General features: G+C 35.7%; 1 protein-coding gene across 2 annotated transcripts in view; it reads right to left on the reverse strand.

Annotated features, from left to right (window-relative positions):
• CFH (complement factor H) overlaps positions 1-11,954 on the reverse strand; it is a 121,845-nt gene that overhangs the window by 81,045 nt on the left and 28,846 nt on the right. For both annotated transcript variants that reach the window (XM_003893363.3, XM_017951092.1), the window contains exon 7: positions 1,991-2,164. In XM_003893363.3, coding sequence (XP_003893412.3) covers positions 1,991-2,164 — 174 coding nt within the window. The remainder of the gene's footprint in view (positions 1-1,990; positions 2,165-11,954) is intronic.

Below are 11,954 nucleotides of genomic sequence, written 5' to 3' on the forward strand. Positions count from 1 at the left end.
ATTTCACATTAAATGGTAGAGCAGAGATTTGAAAGCTTGTGGTTGATTTCAAAACAAGTATGAGTATCCATCTTATTATGGGTTTTCCCAGAATGTCATAAAATAAAATTGTCCACTGAGATTTCTTTCCAAAAGGAATAAAAAGGAGGTATAATTAAAAACGTATGTCATTACCACAGGCTCGAGCTATTTAGCTATTCTCTAATTTTGTCACATTTACATCTGTTTTTATCCATTTTACAAATTGATTCCTTGAAGCAAATATTAGTATCCACAGAGGGTCTCATCAGTGCTGAGAATAGAAGGACTTCAAATAGCCTCATTTCACTTGTTACCCTTCTGCAAATGTAGTTTTTGGTTTCACAGCATTTATGGTGCTTCCATCATAAAGTTGGCTCAGACAGATCTTGAAACTGATAAAAATGTTCAGTAATTTTTATAAATACTGCTAATATATTCATACTGTAATTTATTTGACCCAGGCCGGAGATCTTAGAGTCAACATTGTTAAATTTCATCTTATTAGCTTCAGCTTAGCACATAAGATTCTCTTTGAATGCTGAATCTGCCCTAATGCAGAATCATTATCATCCTCTGTATCATTCCAATTGTTAATTTGTACTGCCCTTGCCCTAAATCATTAAACTGTTCAATGACACAGTGAGTAATGAAGCAGGCCTGAGAATAAAGTCTTGCATCTGATAATTAGATATGGTTATTTAATGAAATTACAAACTGATAAACCATATAACTGATCAACTTCTCTATCTTGTCCATGAGAACTCCAGATGGTTCATTGTTGAACATTAATAACTGAAATCCAAATACAGTTGGATCTCGGTTTAGATACATTTGGGCTGAACTACATTGTCATAAGCCAACCATAAAATCATTAAATATTTTCCTTATAATTCTTATGCACATTGAAATCTGTTTCATACTGATAATAGCTTCCTCTCTTAGGGACTGGAATTATGCCAGGAATTAGAGTTGAAGTCATTGATCAATCATTTGTATCATGTTTTTCTTTCATGGAATATATAGTTTAAGTGTGGTACATCTTGTCTATGTACTGCTAGATAGAAAGAAAATAAATTTGATCATAGAGATAGGAAAAATATTAAAAAGGGGTAAAGGAGCATCCCAGAAATAAAATACTCTGTTGACTTGAGTGGTATTTTGCTACATGTAATGGTTTTAGGAAATTACCTCCAACACTAGGAAATTACTAAGACTTGGAGTCCTTCAACACTCCTTCCTCCAAATAGTGGTGCCTAATTTCTCTCCCCTTGGATATATGCAGGACTTAGTGTCTCACTTCGAAAAAATAGATATGACTGTAGTTAACAGTGTGTGAGTAGATAATTGATATAGTTTGGCTCTGTGTCCTCACACATCTCATGTTGAATTCTAATTCCCAGTGTTGAGGAAGGTGATTTGATCATTGGGGTGGATCTCCCCCTTGCTGTTTTCATGATAGTGAGTGAGGTCTCATGAGACCTGGTTGTTTAAAAGTGTGTAGCAGTTTCCATTACTGTGGCCTGGGCCATGATCCTGGTTGCAACACAAGAAGACAGTCTGATTCACAACTACGTATATAAGCCATTTTCAGATTCCTGACTGATAGAAACTGTAAGATAATAAAGGTTAGTTGTTTTAAGTAAATATATTTCTGGGGTATTTTGTTACAATGCATTAAATAACTAATATAGTATGCGTTAGATGACATTATTTTAATCTAGTATTTTAATTCAGATATTGGAAGAATTTATTAATAAGGGAAACACACATTCATAAACACACATACACATTTAATTTTGAGTAGTAAAAAAATTGAGTTTTGGCAACTTCCAAAACTAAGGAATACTTCCAACAACCTTACTTTATATACACAATAAGACAAATATTTGGTTCTATTGAGTCCCCATTTTTATGCATTTAAAAGAAATTTCAGAATTAAGAAATGGGTCAAGATATGAATGGAACTTACAGGCACATCTTGGAGCAGGTATCCAGCCACTGCTTGTGCATTTTGCTGTATTTCCCCGGGTTGCAGGATAAAAACCATTTATACACTGGTACCTGATTTCATCTCCAGTTCTGTGTTTAATCCTTAAAGGTGAGTAGACACCATTTGGAATATGAGGAACATTACATGTTTTTTCTGAAAAGAAAATGGATGTGTGGATAATATAGAAATATCCATTAAAATTCATCATTTATACAAACATTTAAAAGTAGGTGTTATTTATTTGTCCTTAGTATAATACAAAATGGCATTAAAATGAACACATCATAGTATCCTTTCTGGTATGTCACTTATTTTTTCCTTCACTATATTGTCATCTGACATATTTGTACCTCCTGGGCAAAGTCGTTCCATACTTCATGACTTTCCATAACTGGCAATGATCTCATCACATATAACTTCAGTTCTTACTTTCATTTTCCTTCTATTCTTTGGTTTCTGTGGTTCTCATAAGGATTGTTTACGAATATTCAGGGTTTCCTTTTTTTGGACAATTGATAGGACTGCACAACCCTTTCTCTTTGAAGTAACTGTGGCCATGTGATTGCGTAAGAGACTATAATAAAAGCGGAAGTAGTATCTTTCACTTTAGAGAGAAGTTTTAAAAGCCATTGTGTGAATTTTTATTTTCTCTTTCCCAATGACACAGTGAATAAAGAAAGACATGAAAAAAATGGTGCTTCTGTCACCTGATTCTTACAATTAATACAATGAGTAAAGTCCCTTCTGATCTACATTGAAAGTGAACATGAATGAAAATAAACTTTAGTCTTAATATCTTAAACATTGAGATATTGCATTACATTTTTCTTACTATAATAGGATAAAAGAGCAGAGGGTTTGGAAAACCTTTTCTGTAAAGGGCCAGATAAAAGGTCTCTGCTGCAACAACTCAACTCTGCCATTACAGTACAAAAGTAGTGATAGACAATACATAAACAAATGAACATGGCAGTGTTTCAATAAAACTTTGTTTACACAAAAGGGGCAAGTTGTATTTTACCTGCAGCCTATAGTTTGCCATCCTTTGGCCCAGTGTGTCCTAATCTGTAAAGTACCTTCTCATTCCTTTCCATTAACTCTGCTATATCTCAATATTGGATCCATTTGCAATATTCCTTTTAAAATAAAATACTATGCATTTTAAGTATTGTAGAAAGGCTATATGACCACTTATATTGTAGTCATATTTTATTTTGGACTAAAAAGCTGTGGTGGACATTCAGCATTGCTTGAAATCAATTTATATACCCCCAATTTATTTACTATTTGATTTCCCACAGTAAATGATCCATAGTCTCCTCACTTTTCTCAAGTCACCTGAAACAATTGCCTCTTCATCAACAGATAATAAGTTTCCATTCACACAAAACAATTGAGACCACCAGTAGTGAGTTCCCTATACTTCTTTCCAGTATTCCTCAACAATATCAGTATCTATACTGATTTAAGTATTTTGTTTAGTCTTCAATGGTAAGGTGTTGCTTTCAAATTCAGGTTAGCTTTAATTCTTTCATTTCCCCCTGTATTTTAAACCATTGTTTATTCCTTCCTTCTTTCTTACCTTATCAACCATGCTCTTAAATTGATATGGAAGCTTTTGCAGTTTAAATCCCTTCTCTCAACACTTTGTTCAAATTTAGCTAATGTACTACATTTCCCCACCCCTTCAAAACCAAAATCCTTAAAATACCATTTTATAATTGCTGTCTCCACTTTCCAGTCTCACATTTATTCTTCAACTCACTACTGCCTAGTTTCTGACACCTCTCTTTTGTTGTCATTACTCTGATAAAAGCTACCAATGAGCTCCAATGTCCAAATTCAGAAATGCTTTGCATTTCACATATTCTAGTCACTGGTACATACTATGGGCTTCCTAATTATGTATTGAACTGAACAGACAAAACTCTGTAATATTTGACTCTGTTGATTATGGACTTTTTGGTGTTCTCCATTACCTCATATATTTATGTTCTCCTGCTTCTCCTTGTCTTTGTCTAAGTGATGCTTTTCTTTTATATTTTATTATTTTCCTTTACTTTATATTTTTTGCTTCTCATCTTCTACTTTACTTAATTTTTAGGCCCTGCCTACTTGTCACATCTCATTTCCTGCCATTTTCCTACTTCTTCTCTATACTACCACCGTTCCTTTCTTATAACTTGTATATTTAGTTAAACAGAAAATTTTATAAAGTTTTAATTATTCATTAAATATTTCCTCTTCTCAATACCATACTTCCACTGTATCCATTCAGCTCATAAGTTTATACTTCATTCTGACAGAATAAACTTTAATATATCTCTATAGCTAACAGGATAATATATCTAGATTAGCAATAATAATATGAGAAATAATATGTATGTGACTTAGTATACAAGTTTTAAAGTTTTACTATTTTAAAATTTTACTATTTTATGTAAAATGTCTTCAGTGTTTGATGTTGACACTAACTTCAAATGAGTCTTAAATGTATTCCTTTTTTCTTTTTTTCTCTGTCCATTCTTCTCTATCATATTTTCATATACTCATTAAAGTTCAGTTTATGTATCTTCAATTATTTTTCCTTATGATATAGCTCAATTTAATATCAATTTTTGAAGTCAAAAGCTATGAGATACAAAAAAACAAGAGTTTAACTAAGAAATCAATAAAATAATACGGAACAATTTTTTTTAAGAATAGAAGGACTTCTGGTGATTATGCTTGAGCAGTAGACATAAATCCTGTGATAAACCTTAATTTCATATACTCACAATCATTTTTAAAATAAATCATGTTATTAAAACATTGTTCAAACCTGTACCTTTATCCAAAATAATATTTGAGATTATCCATATTTTCCTACTATTGGAAACAAGCATTAGTCATTTGAAGTTAGAATACTAATTCAAGGTTAGCACTCTGTGTTTTGAACCAATAGAAAATCCAATCTGTACAGGGAAGAAATAGATTTGGATCAAAGATAGCTTTAATTTAACAGTTCTTGGTACCTTTGATTGTTTCTGTAAATAACTTTCTGTTACAGATTGTTCCTATTGGACACAGAGACCAAAGTTTTGACAATTCAATCAGTCCTCTTACATGTATGTGCCATAGACCAGATTGAAGAAAATTTAAGTATTTAAAATTTAAGTAGATTATTTTACTTTAATGTTATCTTATTATTTAGTTCCAAACTTCTTATAGATTTAGAAGCAACAAAGAGAGTTTGAAGTTACCTGATTTCAGAGAAAATGATGTGTATAGATTTTGAATTCATCTTATATCAGAAAGTAGATCTTTGCTTTGTACCAAGAAAATAGTCATGTTTATGCTATATTGGCATACAAAGAGTGGAATTCTTTTATTAAGAAAGACTTCTCTATATCTAATCAGTGTAAAATATATTTCAATAAAATAAAACATGGTGAGAGAGTGTATGCTTAACTAACTTGGGATGAATTTTCCTTTATTTATATTGATTATTAGTGAACTGTCTTCTGAAAAGGAGTACTCAATCTCAGTGCCTTCTCTTGGTATCTCTTTTCCTAAAGAAAGCAGGACCCTCAAGCATAGCCTTGAATATTCAGGTTTTACTTGTATTTGTGACTGAGAAATGGAAAAAAATATATAAAAGAAAAATGCTTTATAAATATAGAGTCTTTGGTTTGTGTGTGTGTGTGTGTGTGTGTGTGTGTGTGTGTGTGTGAATCAATCAGTGTTCAAGAGAAGCAAGAATAGAAATGTAGTAACACATTTGGGAAAAACAGATGAATTTCTCATTGTGAAAACAAATATGTGCTAAGGAAGACTTTTAAGTAGGTAGCAAAGTGAACAAGTAAAAGAGATGAAATAATCAGATGACTACAAGGAGGTAGTCATGCTACAGAGTTACATGTTCAAATAAAACTAAATTCCCAGAGTCTTATTTTGAATTCATTGAAAGCTGAAATGGTGGTTTATTGTAATGTTTATCTTCAATACACAGCAAGGCTCTGATGTTAAATAAGTGGTTTATAAGTTACATTTTGATTATTGGATGGATAAATTCGATAAATTCACTGTAGATTTGAGAGGGGTTCTGGAAGTAATATACTTCAGGTAGAAGTTAATGTCAAAGGAATTGTGCATGCACTTCCTTTGCTTAGGAACTATGAATGCCATGAAGACAAATAGTTGGACCCCACACACCATTAGCCAAACATGGATTTGATGTGGGTTATTACTGTCTCGTGTTCATTTTTTTTTTCTAAAATACGTTCTTAACAGTGCCTAAAAGTAGAGATCACGCAATTGTGAAGAAAAATATGTTTTCCAAGGAGACACTTGTGAGCTCAAACCAAAATTTTTTAGTGTATAAAATTAATCCAAAATTAACTATTCTTTTTATAAAAGAGGATTACTAAAGCACAGTTTAAACATGTATTTATGAATCACGGGATTTAAAGTTGAGAGGGCTCTTAAGAGTTCAACTCTTCTTTCTCTCACAGTATGGCAGTATCACCCGTTTAGATTTCTGGACCATATGTGGTAACACTGTTCCTCGTTTCACTCATTGTAGGAGTACTCATCAAAAGCAAACCCACTCATTTTATAAATGTTTGAAAATACCTCAGAACAGTTATCACCACACTATAGCTATAGCTTCTTACTGTACTTCTTGTGGCATAATTTCTTAAAGTCCGCCACTGTCTGTATTCTCTCTTCTTGGCCATGATAGTTTGAAACTTTCCCTTTTAAAATGAAGTGGGTTAAGTAGAACACTCTATTCCAGATATACTTTTTGGTGGGCAAAGAGCACAGCTGAAATGAACTCTTTGGCTCTGTATAACATCCCTCCATAACGAAACTTAAGAGAGTTTGGGGTTTGTTTGTTTTTTTTTTTTGGTTTTTCCATTTTCCAGCACCATTATCACTGTTGAGTCATACTGAGCCTGTTGTTAACCAAAATATTCATTTCCTTCCACTTAATTCCATTGTCAGTTGAGAGTTTCCTCACCTGTTAGTAATACAAGTTACTTTTAAAGTATTTTAAAATATTAATATAATTTAAATAAATTCTGGGCATTAGTAGAGCAATCTACTTGTTTGAGAGTTGTATGTTACTGAGCATTAGGAAGTCTATTATTGTCCTGGCTCTACTCCAGACATGGTTTTTGATGATAAATCAATGACTTAATAAGCTACTGAACTTTTCTGGCCCTGTTTATGTCTGTTTTCAGAGTGTGTGTATCGTATGAAGTGTTCTCAAAATGAACCTTGAGGGGGGGCGGAGCAAGATGGCCGAATAGGAACAGCTCCAGTCTCCAACTCCCAGCGCGAGCGACACAGAAGACCGGTGATTTCTGCATTTTCAACTGAGACTCCACCTCTGGGGACAGCGCACAGCTACACAACAAAAACAACAACAACAACAAAAAAAAAAGCAGCAGAAACCTCTGCAGACGCAAACGACTCTGTCTGACAGCTTTGAAGAGAGCAGTGGATCTCCCAACACGGAGGTTGAGATCTGAGAAGGGACAGACTGCCTGCTCAAGTGGGTCCCTGACCCCTGAGTAGCCTAACTGGGAGACATCCCCCACTAGGGGCAGTCTGACACCCCACACCTCACAGGGTGGAGTACACCCCTGAGAGGAAGCTTCCAAAGCAAGAATCAGACAGGTACACTCGCTGTTCAGAAATATTCTATCTTCTGCAGCCTCTGCTGCTGATACCCAGGCAAACAGGGTCTGGAGTGGACCTCAAGCAATCTCCAACAGACCTACAGCTGAGGGTCCTGACTGTTAGAAGGAAAACTATCAAACAGGAAGGACACCTACACCAAAACCCCATCAGTACATCACCATCATCAAAGACCAGAGGCAGATAAAACCACAAAGATGGGGAAAAAGCAGGGCAGAAAAGCTGGAAATTCAAAAAATAAGAGCACATCTCCCCCGGCAAAGGAGCGCAGCTCATCGCCAGCAACGGATCAAAGCTGGACGGAGAATGACTTTGACGAGATGAGAGAAGAAGGCTTCAGTCCATCAAATTTCTCAGAGCTAAAGGAGGAATTACGTACCCAGCGCAAAGAAACTAAAAATCTTGAAAAAAAAGTGGAAGAATTGACGGCTAGACTAATTAATGCAGAGAAGGTCATAAATGAAATGAAAGAGATGAAAACCATGACACGAGAAATACGTGACAAATGCACAAGCTTCAGTAACCGACTCGATCAACTGGAAGAAAGAGTATCAGCGATTGAGGATCAAATGAATGAAATGAAGCGAGAAGAGAAACCAAAAGAAAAAAGAAGAAAAAGAAATGAACAAAGCCTGCAAGAAGTATGGGATTATGTAAAAAGACCAAATCTACGTCTGATTGGGGTGCCTGAAAGTGAGGGAGAAAATGGAACCAAGTTGGAAAACACTCTTCAGGATATCATCCAGGAGAACTTCCCCAACCTAGTAGGGCAGGCCAACATTCAAATCCAGGAAATACAGAGAATGCCACAAAGATACTCCTCGAGAAGAGCAACTCCAAGACACATAACTGCCAGATTCACCAAAGTTGAAATGAAGGAAAAAATCTTAAGGGCAACCAGAGAGAAAGGTCGGGTTACCCACAAAGGGAAGCCCATCAGACTCACAGCAGATCTCTCGGCAGAAACTCTCCAAGCCAGAAGAGAGTGGGGGCCAATATTCAACATTCTTAAAGAAAAGAATTTTAAACCCAGAATTTCATATCCAGCCAAACTAAGTTTCATAAGTGAAGGAGAAATAAAATCCTTTACAGATAAGCAAATGCTTAGAGATTTTGTCACCACTAGGCCTGCCTTACAAGAGACCCTGAAGGAAGCACTCAACATGGAAAGGAACAACCGGTACCAGCCATTGCAAAAACATGCCAAAATGTAAAGACCATCGAGGCTAGGAAGAAACTGCATCAACTAACGAGCAAAATAACCAGTTAATATCATAATGGCAGGATCAAGTTCACACATAACAATCTTAACCTTAAATGTAAATGGACTAAATGCTCCAATGAAAAGGCACAGACTGGCAAACTGGATAAAGAGTCAAGACCCATCAGTCTGCTGTATTCAGGAGACCAATCTCACACGCAGAGACATACATAGGCTCAAAATAAAGGGATGGAGGAAGATTTACCAAGCAAATGGAGAACAAAAAAAAGCAGGGGTTGCAATACTAGTCTCTGATAAAACAGACTTTAAACCATCAAAGATCAAAAGTGACAAAGAAGGCCATTACATAATGGTAAAGGGATCAATTCAACAGGAAGAGCTAACTATCCTAAATATATATGCACCCAATACAGGAGCACCCAGATTCATAAAGCAAGTCCTTAGAGACTTACAAAGAGACTTAGACTCCCATACAATAATAATGGGAGACTTCAACACTCCACTGTCAACATTAGACAGATCAACAAGACAGAAAGTTAACAAGGATATCCAGGAATTGAACTCATCTCTGCAGCAAGCAGACCTAATAGACATCTATAGAACTCTCCACCCCAAATCAACAGAATATACATTCTTCTCAGCACCACATCGTACTTACTCCAAAATTGACCATATAATTGGAAGTAAAGCACTCCTCAGCAAATGTACAAGAACAGAAATTATAACAAACTGTCTCTCAGAACACAGTGCAATCAAACTAGAACTCAGGACTAAGAAACTCAATCAAAACTGCTCAACTACATGGAAACTGAACAACCTGCTCCTGAATGACTACTGGGTACATAATGAAATGAAGGCAGAAATAAAGATGTTCTTTGAAACCAATGAGAACTAAGATACAACATACCTGAATCTCTGGGACACATTTAAAGCAGTGTGTAGAGGGAAATTTATAGCACTAAATGCCCACAAGAGAAAGCAGGAAAGATCAAAAATTGACACTCTAACATCGCAATTAAAAGAACTAGAGAAGCAAGAGCAAACACATTCCAAAGCTAGCAGAAGGCAAGAAATAACTAAGATCAGAGCAGAACTGAAGGAGATACAGACACAAAAAACCCTCCAAAAAATCAATGAATCCAGGAGTTGGTTTTTTGAAAAGATCAACAAAATTGACAGACCACTAGCAAGACTAATAAAGAAGAAAAGAGAGAAGAATCAAATCGACGCAATTAAAAATGATAAAGGGGATATCACCACCGACCCCACAGAAATACAAACTACCATCAGAGAATACTATAAACACCTCTACGCAAATAAACTGGACAACCTAGAAGAAATGGATAATTTCCTGGACACTTACACTCTTCCAAGACTAAACCAGGAAGAAGTTGAATCCCTGAATAGACCAATAGTAGGCTCTGAAATTGAGGCAATAATTAATAGCCTACCAACCAAAAAAAGTCCAGGACCAGATGGATTCACAGCTGAATTCTACCAGAGGTATAAGGAGGAGTTGGTACCATTCCTTCTGAAACTATTCCAATCAATAGAAAAAGAGGGAATCCTCCCTAACTCATTTTATGAGGCCAACATCATCCTGATACCAAAGCCTGGCAGAGACACAACAAAAAAAGAGAATTTTAGACCAATATCCCTGATGAACATCGATGCAAAAATCCTCAATAAAATACTGGCAAACCGGATTCAACAACACATCAAAAAGCTTATCCACCATGATCAAGTGGGCTTCATCCCTGGGATGCAAGGCTGGTTCAACATTCGCAAATCAATAAACATAATCCAGCATATAAACAGAACCAAAGACAAGAACCACATGATTATCTCAATGGATGCAGAAAAGGCTTTTGACAAAATTCAACAGCCCTTCATGCTAAAAACTCTCAATAAATTCGGTATTGATGGAACGTACCTCAAAATAATAAGAGCTATTTATGACAAACCCACAGCCAATATCATACTGAATGGGCAAAAACTGGAAAAATTCCCTTTGAACACTGGCACAAGACAGGGATGCCCTCTCTCACCACTCCTATTCAACATAGTGTTGGAAGTTCTGGCTAGGGCAATCAGGCAAGAGAAAGAAATCAGGGGTATTCAGTTAGGAAAAGAAGAAGTCAAATTGTCCCTGTTTGCAGATGACATGATTGTATATTTAGAAAACCCCATTGTCTCAGCCCAAAATCTCCTTAAGCTGATAAGCAACTTCAGCAAAGTCTCAGGATACAAAATTAATGTGCAAAAATCACAAGCATTCTTATACACTAGTAACAGACAAACAGAGAGCCAAATCATGAATGAACTTCCATTCACAATTGCTTCAAAGAGAATCAAATACCTAGGAATCCAACTTACAAGGGATGTAAAGGACCTCTTCAAGGAGAACTACAAACCACTGCTCAGTGAAATAAAAAAGGACACAAACAAATGGAAGAACATACCATGCTCATGGATAGGAAGAATCAATATCGTGAAAACGGCCATACTGCCCAAGGTAATTTATAGATTCAATGCCATCCCCATCAAGCTACCAATGAGTTTCTTCACAGAATTGGAAAAAACTGCTTTAAAGTTCATATGGAACCAAAAAAGAGCCCGCATCTCCAAGACAATCCTAAGTCAAAAGAACAAAGCTGGAGGCATCACGCTACCTGACTTCAAACTATACTACAAGGCTACAGTAACCAAAACAGCATGGTACTGGTACCAAAACAGAGATATAGACCAATGGAACAGAACAGAGTCCTCAGAAATAATACCACACGTCTACAGCCATCTGATCTTTGACAAACCTGAGAAAAACAAGAAATGGGGAAAGGATTCCCTATTTAATAAATGGTGCTGGGAAAATTGGCTAGCCATAAGTAGAAAGCTGAAACTGGATCCTTTCCTTACTCCTTATACGAAAATTAATTCAAGATGGATTAGAGACTTAAATGTTAGACCTAATACCATAAAAACCCTAGAGGAAAACCTAGGTAGTACCATTCAGGACGTAGGCATGGGCAAAGACTT

Source organism: Papio anubis, chromosome 1 (assembly GCF_008728515.1).
Source record: "Papio anubis isolate 15944 chromosome 1, Panubis1.0, whole genome shotgun sequence".
Taxonomy (NCBI): Eukaryota; Metazoa; Chordata; class Mammalia; order Primates; family Cercopithecidae; genus Papio; species Papio anubis.